The sequence below is a fragment of the Cavia porcellus genome, unplaced genomic scaffold (assembly GCF_034190915.1).
Source record: "Cavia porcellus strain 051 isolate PalLab524CR breed Dunkin Hartley unplaced genomic scaffold, mCavPor4.1 scaffold_17, whole genome shotgun sequence".
NCBI lineage: Eukaryota > Metazoa > Chordata > Mammalia > Rodentia > Caviidae > Cavia > Cavia porcellus.
The window spans coordinates 28,714,450-28,734,693 of NW_026947500.1; the positions used below are offsets into that span (position 1 = coordinate 28,714,450).

The 20,244-nt window shown below is 47.1% G+C and overlaps 1 protein-coding gene across 4 annotated transcripts in view; it reads right to left on the reverse strand.

The window, feature by feature from the left end:
- Shank2 (SH3 and multiple ankyrin repeat domains 2) overlaps positions 1 to 20,244 on the reverse strand; it is a 503,818-nt gene that overhangs the window by 327,093 nt on the left and 156,481 nt on the right. For 3 of the 4 annotated variants that reach the window (XM_063227697.1, XM_063227700.1, XM_063227698.1), the window contains exon 10: positions 2,509 to 2,575. In XM_063227697.1, coding sequence (XP_063083767.1) covers positions 2,509 to 2,575 — 67 coding nt within the window. Of the gene's footprint in view, positions 1 to 2,508; positions 2,576 to 13,842; positions 13,927 to 20,244 lie in introns of all 4 variants that reach the window. The other variant, XM_063227696.1, reaches the window with a different exon arrangement.

Below are 20,244 nucleotides of genomic sequence, written 5' to 3' on the forward strand. Positions count from 1 at the left end.
TTTCCCTTTGGGACCCTGAAAAAGCCTCCAAAGCAGGAAAATTTATCATCTGTTTGTCACAAGAAGCTTGTGTTCACTACAGGCCCAGACAGTTCACAAAGGGCAGAATCAGGAGGCTCACGCCCCAGCCCCAGCCTGTGGCATGCAGAAGTGAAGGTTTCTCTCTCTGTAGGGGATGCTGTTTGCAGTTCAAATAATTCATCAGAATGGGTGAGTGGTTGCTAACTAGATTCGCCTGCCAAACAGGTATCTCTTATAATAATAAAAAGGTTTCAGTTTGTGATAAGGTGTTTGCATCCAGATAAGAGAGCCAATTATTGTCTCCAAATTGAAGAGACAAGCCATCCTTCTCCTGGAGCTGGGTTCTAACATCAACTTTAAGTGACCTGGCACGGGAGCTCTGCCTTTTGTAGGAGTTTGGTGGCTGATTCTTTCGTCTAAGGAAAGGAGTGAAAGGTTGTGAGTTGTGCGGAGAGGCTCAGACAGAAGTAGAGCTGAGTCTCTGTTTCATCCAGAGAGCAAAGGAAGGAAACACAGCGGCCTCCCACATGGCTGTGCTGCTTCCAGTCAAGGTTGTCAGTTAATAACCACAACAGAGAACCCAGAGATCCTGACGGTGGCAGACAGCTTGGAGAGCTATGCGCTCTCAGGACCCTGCATCCTGGGGTATGTGAACAATCCCCACTGCTGCAGGTAGGGTCTGCGCTGGAAATCGGTCACCACCCTTCCTTGACTCCCTTCTAAGCCACTAGTGTTTCATTCCTCAAGCCAAATCTGTTCCACTGCACCGCTTTCTGATACACAGCAGGCAGCAGGAAGATGGTCTCCGGCATTCTAAGAGCTTAGATCATTTTCTAAAGCACTTTGCTGACATTAACCCATCTATCTCTATAATGCACTCATGGAGGTGCTGATGCGGCTGTTGGAGGCCTGGAGCTCACGGCAATTAAATGATTTGCCCTGGCTCACAGGAGGGTGAGCATCAGTATCAGTGCAACTTTGGGAGGTCTGATGCTCTTCATGGGGTGCAGGATAATGCAAGCCAATCATCTGCCTCTGCATCTTCCTACGATTCCCCACACAGTACAGGAACCAGCCAGAGTCAGGACAAGGCACACACCAGACACAGTAAAGACAGGACAGCCAAACAGCAGAGTTTGGCTTACTCCTAGCACCCCAAACGGGGCAAAGGCACAGACAATGCGCAACAGACTCCTTCCCACCATTTCTCAGCCCCGCTCCAGCCCCACTGAGCAATGCACCATCCTTGAAAGCTCACCACTGTTGGTCCAATAGGACTGTTCCCCGCTGCAGGTCCTGTGGAAGCCCGGGGCTGGAGGGACCAGGCCAGTGGGCTCATCCAAGGTGCAAGACTGGGCCCAGGCAATGGCTGGGCGGTGGGCACGGGGAGGAGCCCCAGACACTGCCCTCCTGGTTGGCACAAGGGGTACTAAAAAGGGGAATGGTCATCAGCACCATTGCTGGGAAAGCAAAATGGAGCAATGAGAGGACAGGGGAGAGACCCCGTGGCTCTCTCTTCTGATTTAATCGCCACCCATGATCTACTTGGAAGCGAGTACATCCTGACCCCTTCCAATAAACACATCCAAACAACCTGTAAGTTAATCCGACTCACCAGCAGAACAATGCCCTGTATCTATCCCTTGATACTTAGCAAGTTTCCCCGCCTAGTTTCTTACTTTCTTAGATTTGTGGAAGATTTTACTTTTTGGAGCAGGCATAGGCTCACAGCAAAACCAAGAGGGACGTGTAGAGATACCTACCTGACCCCAACATGCACAGCCTCTCCCGTGATCAACACATCCCACAAGAGCAGTATATCTGTCTTAACTAATGAACCTAACACCCGATCTGAAGTCCCAGGGTTCACTGATGGGGTATGACATTTTCTGGGTTTGGACAAGGTTATGATAATAGATATCAATTTCTCTCAATATTTGAGAAAATCAGAGGTATAAATCAGATAGAGGTTCCTTGTGCCAACTTCCAGTACAGATAAAGTGTTTTCTATTCCTCTTCCTACCTTCCCACATCAGTTAGACTCATATGGAGGAAAACTTTGCCATGGGAACCTTCAGAAGAGACAAGAGCCTCACCCTCCAGGAAAGCAGGGATATATCCTGCCCCATTTCCAAGGTCTTCTTTACCCTTCCCTGCCATCAGTTAAGAAAACAGGATCAGAGGCAGAAAGGGTGCTTGTGCCAAATTCCTCACGGAGTTTGCTAACAGTGGGCTCTGAAGGGGCTGGGGATTTAGCTCAGCGGCATAAGCGCCATAAGCGCCTGACTTGAAAGCAGGCAGTCGTGAGTTCGATCCTTGGTACCGATAAAAAGGAAAAAGACCAAAAAAAAAAAAAAAAAAAAAAAAAAAAAAAAAAAAAAAAAAAACAGTGGGCTCTGAACCAATCTCAGGAGGATTCTGGAAAGCTGGTGAGCATACCCTTAGCCAAACTGAATGCTGCCGTAGTTTTCCCATGAGCTTACTCACCAATGTCTGTCTCCTTGTGGTTTTTGATGTACTCTGCCAGCTCGAAGTTGCCTGCTATGATCGCCACCTGCGGATGAGAAATTACATGGAAATTAAGTGTCAGCTGCAGAGGACAGTAATGGGTTTCTACAGGCTTTACATCATTGACGGCCTTGTGACAGAGGGTGTCCAGTCACAGCTCTGCAAAGGGCAGGTGTGATATCTATCAACTCACACTGTTTCTCTTTGACACTATGGAACTCCTCCCAGAGTGCCTGGTTGTTTTATCATGATGGAGCTATCATTCCAGAACTTAAATGAGCAAGGGCTCTGTCCAGAGGCATCAGAAGAAATTTTTTGAACAGCAGCAGAGAATTCTACAAGGTCAGAGTCTACAAGTGTCATCTTACACATCCCACATTTCAAGAGCGCTTGCCTGGGTCCCACAGTCATATCCAGGTGTCCGTCTTTCTGCTAGATTAAGCCAGTCCCCATACTGGACAGAAGGCAAAGACTTGAGAAGGCATTTAAAGTTTTCAGCTCAGAGCAGAACATTCTGCCCACGCCTGTGGGCATAGCCAGGTAAGCAGCACCAGAAACTCCCTACAAAAATTATTCCAGTGCAGCCCTGCAGACCTGTTGCCTATGACAAAGATTTTATATGATGCTTGAAACTTGGGAAGAGCCAAGCAAGTGAAGCCAGGGGGCACCTCCAAACCAGAGATCACAGGACAGGGGACATGATACCTCAGAGAGGCAACCCTGGGCCTTCAGCTAGCATGTGTGGACCTGCGGAAGAACTGAGCTCATGGTACCACACAAGGCAGCAGGACCGACTGATCATCCAGAGGTCACAAATGCAAGACCCAGGTCTGCCCCACTGATTTCAGACTCATCAGTCCTACCCTCAGGTGAGTCGACACCTTACAATAAATGTCTTCCTTTTACACACAACACACAATACACAACACACTTTGACTAGGATGGGTTTCATCTTAACAAAGCCATCACAATATCTTAAGTAAAAAATGCATTCAATGACCTCTCCCGCCAAATGTCACGGCCCTGCACCAGCGCACTCTGTAGTGTTGGTGGTTCTTTCTCATGACCGCCTGGGAGCTGCAGCATCACTGCCCAGCACTGCCAGAGAGCAATGTGGCACAAAGTGGATAATCCAAAAAAGGCTAAGAATCTAAGTCAGAAGTATGGTAAGGGACGAATGCCTGTTGTTTTCACACCGTCACAAAATCAAACCATTAAGTCAAATCATTGCAAGTCAAGGACCATTTCTCTCTCTCCCTGGGATATTGTACCCTGCATCTAACTATGGTTAATGCAGTGAGGCTTATATGTATTTCAACACAATGTTTTAAAAAGACAAGATTCCACCTGTGCAGAGCAGCAGGTGGGAGAGGCAACAGGAGACCTGGCTGGGGATCTGCCCTGAGAGGTCAGCAGGTGTTGGAAGATGAATTAGACCAGCTGAGGGTGAGGGCAGAGATCTCACAAGTGGTGAGCAGGTGGAGTCCTCATATTTCAGTGCCCTAAAACATGGTCCCTCTTGAGATTTGGCTCTGCACTGTGGGTCCCCAGTCTAGGGCATCTCTCTCCAGTCTATGGCATGCATGTGGTCCAGTGATGTACCTAGGCACTTCCAATCAGAGAGGCAGAGGCCAGAGGTGGCTCTTTTCTGAGGAAGGATCCCCCATACCCCCTTGCTCTTAGATCCTCTGACTTAGTTTCTGTATCTCAGTGGGGGATGCCGGATTCAGCAAACCCTGAATGATGCCATTTCATGGTGTTATCTGGCCCCTTTGCCACAGGGCAGGGCACCTCTCACCTGTCCTCACAGCCAAATACCTCATGTGAAAGTTGCAGAGAGAGGGGCTGGGGGTTTAGCTCAGTGGCATAAGCGCCTGCCTTGAAAGCAGGCCGTCGTAAGTTCGATCCCCGGTACCGATAAAAAGGAAAAAAGACAAAAAAAAAAAAAAAAAAAAAAGTTGCAGAGAGATGGAGATGGAGGCCAGAGGTGAAGGGCACAAACCTTAAGCCTGGGATGCCTGAGTGCAAATTCCAGATGCATACTACATGGCACCAGGCACTGTTTAACCCCTAGGCCTCAGTTTTCCCATCTGTAAGGTGGGTTGGTGTGAGGACTTGGTAAGATCATGAATGCTAAGGTTAGGACAGTGGTGGCCACACAAAGAACCATGAAGTCTGCTGTCACTCATGTGTCAGAATGACTTCCTTGATGACTTATGTAGCAGGGGTGGAGCACTCCTGTAGCAGTGACCTGGGCCCCACATGGTAGCACAGTCAGACACACAGGTACCAACAATGACCAGAAAGGAAACTAAAGAGCAGCTCACACTTGCAAGGAACAGCCCTGGGCACTGTCAATCTAGGATCAAAGCCAAGGCCACCAAGCTATCCACTTAAAGTAATTCTGCCCATAATGCAAAAGAGACAACATACAGGTGACAGTGGCCTGCTTTTCCTAGCTCAGGACAGTGTCTCAGGCAGCAGGTGGCTGGCTTCCCTCCGGCATCTGCCTGCCCTGTGTTTAGCCCACTACAGGTCCCATTACATGTCTCATAGCAGAGGTGGAGGACAGATTGTTATAAGGATGCTTTAACTGGACACTGGCTCATGGCTCCTGGTTTCAGAGGCAGAAAGGAGGCAGGATATGCAAGGCTGTCTACTTGGGTTTAGGGCATGCTGGTCAGTATCATTTATAAAGTAAATGTCGTGAGCACTCTGTATGTACTGCATGGCACCTGAGTGCTTCACAGGGATCCACTCTTTTGGTCCTCACTCTGGGAGGTAAGTGCCGGCTGCACAGACAGATAAAACAGGCACAGAGAGCATACATGACTACCTGACACACAGTGAGTTCGTGCCAAAACCAAGACATTTGATCAAGATGTTGAGATCTAAAATCTTTGCCTAAGTAACATGGCACAGAATAAATCAATTTCGCTGATTCCAACATGTTTTTTAGAGTTGACTCATAATAGCATCATTTCCTGTGGTCATGCCCGGTTAGAAGCACCCTATGCTCTGACCTGGGTTTTCCGTGATGTCTGTGATGCGAGACCCTTTGCTGGTGCTGACAGTTCTCTCTTGAGACAGACAACAAAACCACGGCATAGAAAACAAGGGCAAACAGGACCTGATGCCTGGGACCCAGGGGACTCTGCCCTTGACATTCAGGACCACAGAGACCCTAAAGCATGCAGGGATATTAGCATTAGCCAGGGGCCAGACCTCCTCCAATAAAAGTGTCCATGTCCTTGGAGTAAGACTCCAGAGAGAGCAAGGCTCACACTTCACAGAATCAACTGACTGGTAGTGGTGGGGATAGGGTTAATCTGTTTTCATAACTCAAAAACTGACAATTGCGTTCTCTCTGGCACTCAGACGCTTATACTTAACAGTAATTTAATCTCATGCTCTGCAAGGCACATCATCAATATCTCTACTGTGACAATCTATTAGGGGTGAGGGTGGTAGAAAGATGATCATGTGGATGGTTAGGAAGTGACAGAGCAGGGTGGACTAGGCTTTGCTGGGGAAGAGACATTGGAGACTGTGTCTTGTGGAAAAGTGGCTGGAGCCTTGGCCCTGCCACATTGTGCGTATTCCTCTGGCCATTATCGGAAGCCTCAGCTCTGGGATCTCCACTATCTCCTCTATCACGTGCATCTCAGTATCTCATTACTGGAGCATCACAGAATGCCTATTTCATAGACATCCTGCAGGGCTTGGAGGAAATGCGGGGGACATGTGCATCTACACCCCTGCATGCTGTCATGGACAGAGTCTTCCTTCACCCCCAAAGAAGGCAAGATAGTACTCTTCTGCAGAAGCATTCCATCCTCCCCAGTTCCTATCCCTGAGCCTTGAAGCTGGGCTTATTGCAATCTTCTGACCTGATTTGCACGAGGTTGTCCTGACATCCCCCACTCCCTGCACCCACCTCATCCAAGAGAACTCAGGTTTTAAGGGGCTAATGCTGGCCAGTGTTACATTCCCCTGGCCCAGTGTCCAAAGTGTAGTGGCCCCACAGACCCAGGAATAAGTGACTCAAGAACTAGTGATTGCAAAGAGCCAGTACCACTACTGTGGGGCCTGAAGATTACACAGGTCCTGTGGCAAAGGTCTGGAGTACGCAGGGGCCCAGAGTATTTGGGGTGGGAGTTCCCTGAAAGGATGGGGATCATGGATGTGGCAGCCAGGACCCCACAGGTAGTGTGAGCTACCACCTCCCACCCACACCAGGCACTGCCTGCTGTCTTTCCGGGTGCTGTCAATACCTTTCCTCTGTGCTGCATACTGGAGTCCAGTACAAACCCCAGTGCATCCCTGGGCTTCCCACCCCTGAGAGTTGTGGTCCTGCTTATGAAGGCTGAGCCTTAATATTGAATTTCCAGTCTCCAAAACTGTGAGAAATAAACTGTGGTTCCTAAGCTTCCTGGTATACGGTATTCAGTTATAGCAGCTTGAACAAACCAAGATAATGTCCACCCTGTCCCATCTGTCACCTGGGTGAGAGCAGGGCTCAGTAAGGTGTCAAGAAAGCTAGCTGTCCTACCCAGGAAGGGGATGGCAGCACATGTGAACATCTTCACAGCAACAGATGCCAAGGAGCTGGCCTTTGGATGCCCTTCCTGGGTCCACAGTATCCTGGCAGTGACGGAGCCCTGCAACCACTGCTCTGCTGAGTGTCATGATGCAACCTGCTCTGACGATGAGCTAGACCCAGGGTGAGGGTGGAAGCCGCCTCCCTCTTCCTGACTGCTCAGTAGTCTCCTGGCATCCACAGCCAGAGTGCGGGGGAACCCACTGCCAGCCCTAAGGAAGCCTCCTCCTCTTGCCAAAGTGCAATGTGCTTCCGACAGTAAGAGCTATTTTTAGGTGACTCTGTGATTCCCCACACCTTCTTGCCAGCATTGGGAATGGTTCCTCATAGAGACACCAGGAGAGTCACGGGGACCCCATCCTTACCCTTCTCGTCTTTGGTTTTTCTTTTAGTGGCACAGTGTCACCTGTACCAGATGCCTATGCTAGAAAGCAACTGGCACTCAAAGACCAGGAGCCTGGCCAGGATGCTTTAGTATGAGCATCTGAGCATCTTCAGAACATGGTGGGGAGACCCAGGGCCTGGCTCAGTGAGGTCAAGGTCACTAGTCTCTAAGGACACTCTGTAAGGGAGTCTCTGCCTGAACTAAAGTTGGGTATTTGGAAAGGCAGTGGATGACCCAGTGATGATCCTGCAGGTTCCATCAGAGTCCCCAAATTATGCAGGAGGGTTGAGAGCCTTTGCAAATCAATGCATATAGCCTAGAGGTACTTGGCTTGCTTGGGGACCCCACAGCAATATGATAGCACTGCCTAGATAGAGTCCCTGGTGGGCAAGTGACACTCACCTCCCCCACAACTAAAGCGCTGTCTCAAGGTTCTGAGGGCCAGGAAGCAGCCGGAGATACAGCACAGCATTGACTTCTGAGGCTACTCTAAAGCAGGTCCACACTCAATGACCCCTGGCCCCTTCAGGTTGAAAGGGGGACCTGACACTTATGTGAAGACTTTCTCAGACAAGGCCCTTTGAGGGTACCTAGAGGTGAGAGACAAAGTGTCCCCATGCCATGGAAAGTCAGGTGGATCCAGCCCTTCATGCTCATGGCCAAGGAGTGAAGGATTGGGACTATATCACTCTGGCATCACAGGAAAGCAGGCAGGACCCAGCGCTTAGGCACATGATGGCCGGAGAGGGGTTGCTTTAACACTGAGGCCACCAATGAGCCACCCCACCTCTGTACCCACACTCCCCCTCTGTACCTGGGAATAGTAGCTCCAGCATGACTCCTCAATGACTACTGTTGAGAATTAAAATAGCTAACATGGGCCAATGACTTAATACCATGCCATTCAATATTAGCAAAGCATCTGACGTTAGCAAGCTAACTGTGGAAACCTATACAGTAGATGGAGATGGTACCAGTGTGAGGGTACCAATTTTTATTTCAGGCATAAAAAAAACATAATTCACCTCATTAACAGAAAAGGAGGCAGCTATATAATCATCTTTGATAGTTGCAGTATCTGGTCAGTTTTGATGCTTTACCAAAGGCATCAGATATAATGACACTGATCTCATGACTAAAATGTAATAGATTCACAATAAAATTTAAAAGAAAGGAATTAAATTAATCTGCTGTCTTAGTTACTTTTTACTCATTGCTGAGACAAAATACCTGATGCACCAAGTTTGGAAAGAAAGGTTTATTTCTTACAGTTTTTGGAGTTTCAGTGCATACTCAGTTGGCTCCAAGGCAGGGTGGCATGGCAGGGCCACAGTCCATGGTGGTTGCAAACAGCAAGGCAGAAACTGGCAAGAGAGCCAGACACACCTTCTTCCTGCCATTACCTTGTATGCTGGCTCTACTTCTATGTGGGTGTAGCACTGACACCATCAATCCAAACACTAGACAATGAACCAATCACAAATGCATAATGCAAATACATGAAGCCTGGTGGCCACAGACATAACTCATGACATCTGCTATTGCATCAATAAACACCGCTGACCCTCTGTAACCAGGCTAATACATTTGTGGATCCAACTAGCTGTGGTTAAAAAAAATTCAGGGAAATGCATGCATGGAACATGTACAGGCTTCCTGCTCGTCATCATTCCCTAAATAATACAGTACAAAAATTTGTGCAGTATTTCCTTGTTTTTGTTTTTTTTAGGTACCAGGGATTGACTCAGGATCTCACACTTGCCAGGCTGGCGCTCACACTGAGCTAAATCCCCAGGGTTTTTTTGCCTTTTTGAGACAGGGTTTCACTATGCAATTCAGGCTGGCCTCGAACTCACAGCAACCCTACTGTCTCAGCCTCCCAAATGCCAGCATTTTTGTTGTATTAAGTACTATAAATCATCTAGGGATTATTTAAGTATACAGGAAGACATGTATGGTTTCTGTGAAATACTGTGCCATTTTACATAAGAACTTTAGTATCAATAAACCCTTGGTATCTGTTTGGGTTCTGCAGTCACTCTCCCATGGATACCAATGAACAACCATGTGTCACTTCATAAAGAAGCATCCCCGTCTGATTGGCACTTGATCCCAAGGGTTGCCATTCTGGGCTTGCTAAGGGAAAGCTGGGTGGGCAGGGGACAGGCTGGCCTCATGGGTCTCCCTGCGTCCAGACTCCTCGGTCTTCACCATGGCTCCTCCCATTCTCCAGTACTCCAGACCAGCTTCCTTATACCACAGCCTCAGGACAGGCCTGGAGACCTCGTCTCCCAAGGCTGACTCTGCAGCTTGCATACCATCACTTCCGGAAGGTTCCACTGGTTAAAGAACTGGAGGGATTCTGGGAACATGGTGGGGGACAGACCCCACATGCTGATGGCAGAGCTTCACTCTTCAACCTAGCACATCTGTGAGATGGACGTAGCAAGGGTCCATTCATAAGTACCTTGTCCTTTGCACCTGGATCAAACAGTAGCCCACATTATCACCTGGATTTGAACCTGAGTTCCACAGCTTGCACACCTCGGCTTCATGCAGGGCTGTCTGCTTAAGACTAGTCCAAAACAAGCACGCTTGCTAGCAAGTCACATCACAGGATGCTGACACTCCCCACCAGTGACATTCCTGAACACAAGACAGAGGTCTCATTGGTCTGGCAGTTGGCACTGCAAGATTATAATTAAGAAGAAAAAACATCTCAGCATCTAAAAGTTTCTGATCTAACCAATGGGGCAGATCCAGCTGGTCTAACTTCATTCTAACAGTTTAGCTTCCAGCCAAGATGTGGAAACACTGATTAGGTAAGAGCCTGCCAGCCCTGGGGAGGGGGCTGCCTCCCTCATCATCTCCATGCAAGTGTATCCACAGTTCTCCATCTGAAAAATATTCATGGCAGTCGGGGTGGAGGAACTCCATGAGAAACACCAGAGGGATGCACACAAGTTTAGCACTCACAAACGAGAACGGGAAGTAATTTCACATCTATCAAATGCATCTTTCCTTTCCCAGATGGATTTGCCAACAAAATGAGTTTCTCCTTATAACAGCAATGGGCTTCAAGGACATCTTCCCGTCCTCTGAGAAATCTTGATGGAAAGCCAACAATCCTCCAACATTTGCGGAGAAGCAGTCTTCAAGAAAGAGGCTCAGTGTGCAGAGGTATAAGGCACAGGGAAGTAAGGTGTTCACACTTGCTTCAGGGTCCCCCAACTCGTAGGCAGAAGGGGCAAGTCCTCTATGTGTGAGAGGCTGAGACTCACAGATGCAGGTGTTCCTAGACTGGCTCTGGCGCACTGTGACAATGAGAAGCGTGGACAAGCTGGTCACAGCAGCGGGTGCTCATGTTTGCTCACCTCGTGCATGTAGCCAAGCCCTGAGGAGCAGCATCTGATTCCATCCTCAAGCCCACAGAAGGCAGAGCTGCCGTGACCCTTGCTTCACAGACAAGAAAGTAGGCCTTGCAAGCTCCAGTGATGGGATTTCCAGTTCCCCAAAGGTATTGAATTTCAAAGCCAGGTATGATGAATGCTGCATGCAACCTCCTGGGTCTCTAACTGCAGAAATCCCCACAGTACCCCAAGCCAGGCACAGCCTTCCTGCTTGGAAAGAGTCAGAAGGGAGGTTAAAACTGACATGGGATTCATAGCAGAACTGGAGCAGAAGCTTCTGAAGACAGAGAAAACAATGACAGCCAAGATCAATGCACATGTGTGTACTGGTTTGCTAGGGCTGCCCCACAGAGTGCCATATCCAGGTGGCCTAAACAGCAGACAGTCCTTGTCCCATGTCCTGGAGACTACAAGTCTATGCAAGATCTAGATGTCACAGGGCTGGTCCCTCCTGAGGCCTCTTTTCCTGGCTTGCAAATGGTATCTCTTCATGTGTCCTCACATGGTCCACTGTGTCTGTCTGTGTCCTGATCTCTTCTTATAAGGACATAGTATTTCTATAAAGGACCCCTCCTCAAATGCAATCAGATTCAACCCATAACTGCTTAGCAGAGAGGAGCGGGGAATCTCCTTGCCTTCCTCATGGACATGTAAGGTCGTCAAGCAAACAACAGCTTGGAGCTGTTTCCAAAGGCTTGCTGAGCCCTCCACACAGTAGGCTCTTTTCAGCGGTGTGGTGATGTCAGCTGTGCAGACATACCTGTTACACACGGAGGTGCAGGTGCAGAAGCTGCACCCTCTGTCTCCCCAAAACTTCATTATAAACAACTCTACACACATCTCAAAAACTGAAAAACTGTGATGAAAATCAGTGTAGTGCCCAAATAGCTCACACACTTAATTATGTGTTGCCTCATGTGTATGGGTGTCTGTGTGCATGTAAGGAGGTGTGTGATTTCCTGCTGAACCACTGTGATGCTTTCTTCTCGAAGTCCCTCAGCATCCGTGGGAATGAAGGACATCCTCCCACAGCTAGTGTCGCAGTCAGAACATTAGCATTTGTTCCCAAACAGCCTCTAAGACCCATTCCATACCCACAGTTTCTCCAAAGGCCTCTTGTCTGGAACCCTTTGTATTGTCATACTTTGGAAAAAATTCACACAGTGAAACGCATGGACCTCACACGGTGAGAGTGATGCAGTCCAATGGCATCATCTGCCCAGATCACCATCACTCAAGTCAAGAACTGGAATATTCCCATCAGCCCATGTCTTCCCCCACCTCCATCTCATTTCCTCCCTCCCACCAGCCAGAGCAACAAGATCCTGACTTCTCTCACTACAAATCAATCACGTCTCCCTGTTGAATGTCACACACGTGAACGCCTATGTTACACGCTCTTGTGGGTCTGCTTTCTTTTGTTCTAGAAGTGCAGAAATCAACTTTAGATGTTTTCTCATAAGTTTGAAAAGCCAACAACTATAAGACTCAGATCAACACCTGAAAACCTCAGTATCCCAGTGATCCAGGCTCAGCTGCCACAAACACCACTGCCGTGACTCAGAAACAGCATTTCTCACCCAGGGACAAGGGTTTTGTTTTGTGTTTTTCTCTTTTTCCTTTTAAATAAAATTAAAAAAAAAGAGTAAGGCCAGGAGTGGGAATGGTTGGTTTCCTAAGGAAGCACACCACAGTCGTCATGCTACGGGGACACATTTGTAGCATCCCAATGGATGCTACAAATCAGGATAGCACTGAGCCCTTCATATGCAGAGGGGAAATTCACCATTTTGCTCAAATAAAATGCTTTATGGCTTTTCTTTAGTATATCAAAATTTCCAGCCTTGCTACTCTTGTGAAAACTGGAGTCACTCTTAAGTGACATAAGGGTCATTTGGGCCCTATGACCCCTGTGGCTCTGATAACCAAGATGGCCACAAAGTGACTAGTGGGCAAGTGACATATACAGTGTGGGTGTGCTGGCCAAAATGGTGATTCACGTCCTGGGCAGGAGGAAGCAGATGGGTGAGAGTTTTTCATGCTCTCAGAATGAGAGGCAATTTTAAGGCTTAGGACTTCTCTCTGGAATTTTTCCACTTAAATATTTTTGGACAGAGGTTCACAGAGAGTAACTGAAATTGCAGAGAAAGGGGGGGTTACTGTTCTCAGTTTATCTTAACAGACACATAAAATACTTCATGGTGCAAAGAGAGCTAATAAATTAAACTACAGAAATGAATCGGGCATGCCCATCCCCAGCCTCATCTTCCCTCACCACCACCTCACCATCTCCGAGTATTTATAAATAAATTCTGACTGGGTCATGTCTTTTTGAGAAAACAACATCACACTTGTCATTAATCCCAGTGCCACAGAAAAAAACTTATTATGGAAAGAGATCTGCGTCCCCTCTCTTTTCCCTCATTCACCCTAAATTGCAGAGCCCATTAAAATAACACGGCTCACTCAGGGGACACACTAACACCCAGGGGCCGCTGGCTGCTAAGATGCAGCGGATAGTATGTGAATTGGATTCTACACGATTAAATAACATAAAATTGCATTTCAATACCTTGAGGAATAAAAATAATCAAGAGACATTTACTTTGTTAGGAAATACCTGGGGATAGTGCTCTATAATCAGCAGGTAAAGTCTGAGAGAAGGAAGAAAATGGAGGAGGGAGGAGAGAGGGAGGAAAAGAGGAAAAGACACTGATTTTCCTGAAGAGGTTTCTAAATCCTTGTCTAAGGGTCCCATTTTCACCACATCCTTACCAGCACTGGTTATGCAAAGTTTTTATTATAGCTGTTCTAAGTGGAATGAGATGAATCTCATTGTAGTTTTGTGTTTTTCTGACAGCTAATGATACTGACCATTTTTCACATACCGCATACCCAAAGTCACCAAATCAGCCTACCGAAGAGACACTTGCACACCCATGATGACAGCAGCACAAGTCAATGCAGTTAAGATGTGCACTCACTTCCATGCCGCTGGAGAGCTGAAAGGATAAAGCAAACGTGATACGGAGCCATCCTGGGATATTATTCAGCCATAAAGGAGAATGAGAGCCTGTCATTTGCAACAAAATGGGTAAAGCGAGCAGACATGATGTTAAGTGAAAGAAGCCAGACATAGAAAGATAAGGGTTGCATGTTCTCTCTCATTGGTGGAAGCTAAAAAGAGTCAACCTGAAAGTAGCACAGTGATTCCAGGGGATTGGCAAGGCTGGATTTGATCAATTCACGTCATATGCATGTATGGAATAGCATATTGCATCCCATTCATATGTACAGTTTATATACGTTAATAAATTTTTTAAAGATCAATTTTTCAAAACAATTTAAAACCACTATAAATATAAGCCGAGGACTCAAAGTTCCCACTTAAGGATTTGAGGGCTAAAAGGGGTGATTCTGGGGAGAAATACCCAAAAGCTATCCCTCTCAGATCTCATGACTCTGGGGTAACCATGTGTTCCTAATCAATCAGCCCTTTTACCTTCCATTTGGGAAGCAAGGCTGCATGCCAGGGTCATCTGAAGGCTCAGACACTGCTGGTCACACCTGAGTACAGACCACCAGCCCCCATGTGGGTTGTCAGAGCAGTGGCACAGTGGCATGGATCTTTATTGCTTTTAAATTAATCGCCTTTTGAATTATTCACATGGGTGCTACAAACACAGAACACTATGGTGGCAGCAGATTCTGTGCAGGGCTGCTGTGCTCTTGGACAGGTGACTGATCCCAGCCATGCATGGTAGTTCGGCAGCATCTTTCTCAGGACCCCTGAGAATGCAAGACCTGCCGGCTGCATTTGACAGCCATTCCTGACATAGAGCTGGGGACCAGCAGAGCCACATGGGCAACACTGTACTACAGGCAGATCCTCCTCATTCCTCTGGTCTCCCTGTGACACAGTCATTAGGAGAAGAGCTCATAGGTTTCCTGACAGCCTGAAGCTCCCCAACCAAGGAGCCATGTTGAGATTACCCCAGTCCTAGCCCCCACTCTGATCCTGGAGCCGATGGGAGCATACAGGAAGTCTACAAGGAGGCTTCTTAGCATTACAACTACCTTGTAACCAGTAAGAGAGGCTGAATATATGGCAAGGAAGACACTCAGCAACTGCAAACACTGAGAATGTTCTAGGTAACCACCCCATTCACTTCTGAAATGTCCTTTACCCACTATAAGCTGCAGCTGGCTGCTTTGCTTGGTCGTGGGAATGTATTTTGTGGGTGGAGCTCACTCTTCTCTGCTGTTGGCTTGTGATCACCTTTCAGAGGATTTCTGGGCATCGCCTGTTTACATGACAAGTTCATCCTTAGGTCCTGATAGAATCGATCAAAATACTAATGTGTTCTTTTAAACACAGAACTTGGTCTCTTAGGGACACTTAGCTGCCACTGGGAATCTCATCTCAAATGTGCATGGCTGCTGTTCCAAAATCTGCCAGTGCATGTTAGCAGACTGTATGCACCCCCTAAAATTCCTTAGCAACTACATCCTGGTGCCTAACATTTTAATTCCTTCGGTTATGATTCATGGTGCCATCTGTGGACAGATAATGAGAGACAATAATCCAAGAATAGCCACCAGGCATGTGTTCAGCAGAGTTTTAGCATCGATGCCTCCACGTCAGGGGAAGAGACGGGGGCCACACTAGGAGGTACCTCACCTGCCAGGGAGCATGCAGGACTCAGTGGGTTGGATCAGAGGGTGGTTAGCCCCTACCTGCCCTTGATTTCCAGAGAATACCTAAAGAGTAGCTTCAGGGTCCTGGAGATGACTAATGGCAACAGATATAAGGGAGAATCCGCAGGAAGCACATCACCCACATGGGGCACCTGCCCTGTCAGGTAGGACGGTTGGGTAAAGGAGGGGGATGAGACTGTGAAAAAGGAGGCCCCTGAGTCCCCTTAAGCCTGGTACATAGAGTTCATTGTCCTCTTGTAAATTTGAGATTCTGCTTTAAGACTTCTGTACTGTCTAATGATACTCAGGTGTCAGACATCTCTCTTTCTTTTCATAATTTCCAAAACATGTCAGCTTCCTATTGGTTTAGAAAATGCCCCCCAGGACCAGCAGATATGCCTCATGGCTGCACCTGCTACCCATCAACTTAAGGGCAGGGCATGTCCCCAGAGGTCCCCAGAATTTCCACATTTGCGGGGTACAGGAATGTGTAGGCTAGATAGTGACTTCTCTCAGTTGTTTGTCCAAAGCTGCTGTAAACCAGCTAATCCTCCCTCCTGCAAATACAAGGGATAAATGACCTTGGTTGTCCCCTGTTCTATGGGGAAGGGAGCAGGTAAATTAGAGTCCAGACAACCTGAGTCCCTGTAACACATCCTGCTGGGGTTAATATGAGAGCTGATTTGAGGAAAGGTCAGGGGGGCATGGAACTACCTAGAAGGGGCAGGATGGAAGCCAGGACCAAGTGATCCATCTGCCCCCTGTCACACGGTCACATAGCAGATGTTGGCAGGAAAAGCTCTTAGCACTTCTGGATTATTATGCTGGCAAAAACCAGAAATGTGAAATCCTGGAATACACTGCATACACACACATACACATGCTACCATCCACCACCCTTTGATGTAGGAATCAGAGCAAGTTTTAGAATTATTTCCAGAATTCTAAGGAGCATGATTCACTGGAAAGAGAACACTGATGTCATTATCCTCCTGTGTATTCAGGTGGCAAGAAGTCCCCTTGGCCACCCCTCCCCACAGTAGGCACAGCATGCAGCATGTCCTTGTGTCTGGAAAGTGGCTGCAAACACGCAAGATGACTCGGGCTCTCTCAGCTCCAAGCCTGCAGCTGCACACTCTGGGCCAGAAGCCTGGAGAAATGTGAGCCGGGCCAAATGGATCCCAGGAGGAGACCAAGCCCCTGCAGGCTCTGTGCTGGGATGTGCACCCTCTTCCCGCCAGGATCAATCACGTGGTTCCTGACAACGTGTGCAGACTTAAGGTGCTGATGGCATACAGCTGGGGACACTGGCATTGCTTGGAAGAACTGTGCTTTATTTTTTCAACAGAAAAGCAAAGCAATGAGAGGGAAATGATCATGAAAAGCTCCTCTGAGGGAAGAGAGCAAGTTACCTTTCGGCCCTGAGAACACAGAAACCTCCATCCAGCCTGTTCCAAAGCAGATACAGCTGTGTAGCTTTGGATGTATTGCCTAACAGCTCTGGGCCTCAGAGGTAAATATAAGCAGAGATACTATTCCCTACCTGTAGTGTATATTGTCAATTAAAGACAGTGGGTATAGACTAATTAGCAATATTGCTAGATACACAAGCCTTCACTAAATGGTAACTCCTGCTATACATAATTATTTTTAACAACACTCTATAAATGGCAGAGAGAAATGTTTTTAAAAATACCACCTAGGGCAAAAGAAAAGAGTGGAAAAGAGAAGAAGAAAGCTGGACTTTATGTACATACTTCATTTTATATATTCAACTTTAAAATGATGCAAATATTTCACAATTATAAACCAAAATTAAACCCTTAAGAAGCGACCATTAAAAATTGAAACAAGAATTAAAGGAATTTCTGCATGCATATGGCTGCTGGCATAAACAAACAGAGAAAATTATTGCAAATGACTTCCCCACACAGTAATTTAATTGCATCTCCCTAACGGGACTGACTCCAATGACAAAACACAACCGCAGATCAAAGTCTGAAGCCATTTTAGCACCAGGCTGTTGGTGGAAGTGTCAGTATGAGTATTTAGAGGATTCTGTGAGAGTGTGGCAGAGCAAATCATAATTAGAGCGATGCTGCTCATTAAAAGGCGAGGCGTTAGCCAGGCATGCTAGTGTATGCCTGCTATCTCAGCTACCAAGGAGGGTAAGGCAGGAGATCATGAAGTTCAAGGCCAGCTTAGGTAACTTAGCAAGATTCTGTTTTATTAAACTAACACAATGAAGCAAAATAAAATGGGCTGGAGAGTCAGATCAGTGGTAGAGCACTTGCCTAGCACTCATGAGGCCCTGGGTTCAAACCCCAGCACCACCTAAAAAACTAAAACAACATAAACCCACCTGAGATTTGCAGCACAGTTGGAGACATGGATTAAGATTTAAAATCCAGGGGATTAAACACATTTCTGTGATCTGAATGTACAAAACAATATTGGGAGGTGGGGCCTCCTGAACAGGTCAGGAGAGCTCTGTCCACACAGACAGAGGACTGTCCTCCCTCCGGAGCGACCTTGTGATCTCAGGAATGGGTTTGTTAGAACACAAGTCTGGCCCTCCTTACTCTTTCCTCTTGCCCTCTACTTTCTTCCAGAGACAACAGAGTCCAAGGCCCTCACCAGCTCCAGCTTCCTCCAGAGCAGTGAGCCAAGTAAATTCTGCTCTCTACACATGACCCAGGCCTAGGTTTTCTGTGATCGCAGCAGAAAACGGTCTAAGACATTCATGGTGTGTATGACCTTTAAAATAAGCACCCTTGCATTTATGTGTGGCCCCAAGCCACTGCTTTCCACTAAGAGGAATCAGGCTTCTCAGGAAGTACCAGTTACATGTCTGAGACAAAGAGCAACTTCCCAGGACAGCGTGAAACATTTCACCACATCAGAAACTAAGGAAGCTGTCAATTATCCTGAGGTCATGCCAAAAGCACACAAGCTCTGTGGCTATGGAATAACAGAATGAAGCAATCACAGACAGATGAGTGATTACCAAGAGGAGACTGGACAATAAAACGCAATGGCAAACACCTTTCTGCAGGCACCAGAGAGCTACCAAGACTGAGAAGACCAGTGATGCCAGGCTCTGGGAGGGGACAATTGTCCAGGTGAGCAGACCCACAGCTGTTCCTCCTCTGGGGTCCCTAGGACATTCTGGACTTGGGAAAGGCTCAAGAACTGGTCTCCATCTCTGCTGGGTTCAGGGAAGTGCCAGAGACTTAAGTGGAGTTCAGGCAGCAAACTTCGCAGGGTCAAAGTATAGAGAGAGGGCAGAGTGGGAGGCAAAATCACCAAGATACCAGCTGAATTCTGACAGTGAGAAGGAGAGGTCAAAGCATCAAGCTCAGAACTGTCAGGGTAGGAACAGAGAATGGTAGTAGGACTACATTCTAGAAAGGAAGGAGAACCAGAGTTTGTTTCCCAAATGTAGCCAACCCTGTTTCTGCTGGGTCTCTAACAAAAAGAAGGTGAGGAGCCCTCATTCTGTCTCCCCAGTGCAAAGAAGGACAGAAAACCACCTCTCTCAGGACCTCCATAAATCTATATACATAAATAATGTCTGATGTGCGTTGGCTTTGGCTTTACCCCAATCATAATTCCTTGTCGAGTCCAGGGAAAGCACCACTGTCAGGAAACAAAGCGAAAAGCCAGGCAATAGAAAGAGACCTGTGGATGATTAGAGCAAACAGCCCAGCACATTAGAATGATGATGTTGACAAAAGATAAAGGAAAACCTGGAGAAAACAGCTGAATGATGAGGAATTTCTCCAGAGAACTAGAAAGTAGAAAAAAGAATCAATTATTAACTGCATGACCTGAAAATTCAGCATATATAACTAAGGACTCAGAAGGAGGATTTAAAGCTGGGTATAGTGGCACATGTCTATGATCCCAGCTGCACAGGAGGCTGAGACAGAATGGCAAGTTTGAGGGGAGTCTGGGTAATTTAGTAAGAGCCTGCATCAAAAAGTAGAAAGGACTGGAGTAGGGCTGAAGCTCAATGGTACAGCACCCCTGGGATCAATGCCCACTATTCATGAAAAAAGAGAGGTTTAGAATTGGATTAAGATGGCACATGAAAGATGGATAAGAACATTAAAAAGCAGGTCAATGAAAGTGGACATCTCCAAGCACAGAGAGAAGAGTGGGGGACAGGATGGCCATGAAGGACATGCTAGAGGGCTGTGATGCGTGGCTAGTCTAAGAGACATGAACGGGGGAGAACAGGCTACTCTCCACTAATCCTGCACTAATAAAACATGCAGACCCGCGGACTGAGAAAGTCCACTGAGGGTCAAGGAAGAAAATATGGGAAAAATTACCTCCAGGCTCACACATGTGAAAACCAAAGACAAAATTTCTGAAGCCGTCAAAGCAGATGGTCATTACCTACAATTACATCCATGGTAGCTTTTCAAAGAAACTGGACACCCAGAGATGGAAAGAAGAAAGGGACCCAGCTGCCAATACAGAACCCGCTCCCAACATAACATCTTCCCGATCCACGGTGAAATAAGGACATTTTCAGGAAAAAAAAAAAATATCAAAGCAAAGAATCTGTCACCAGCATGAATTCTAAAAAGGACTTCTTACAGCCAAAAAAAAAA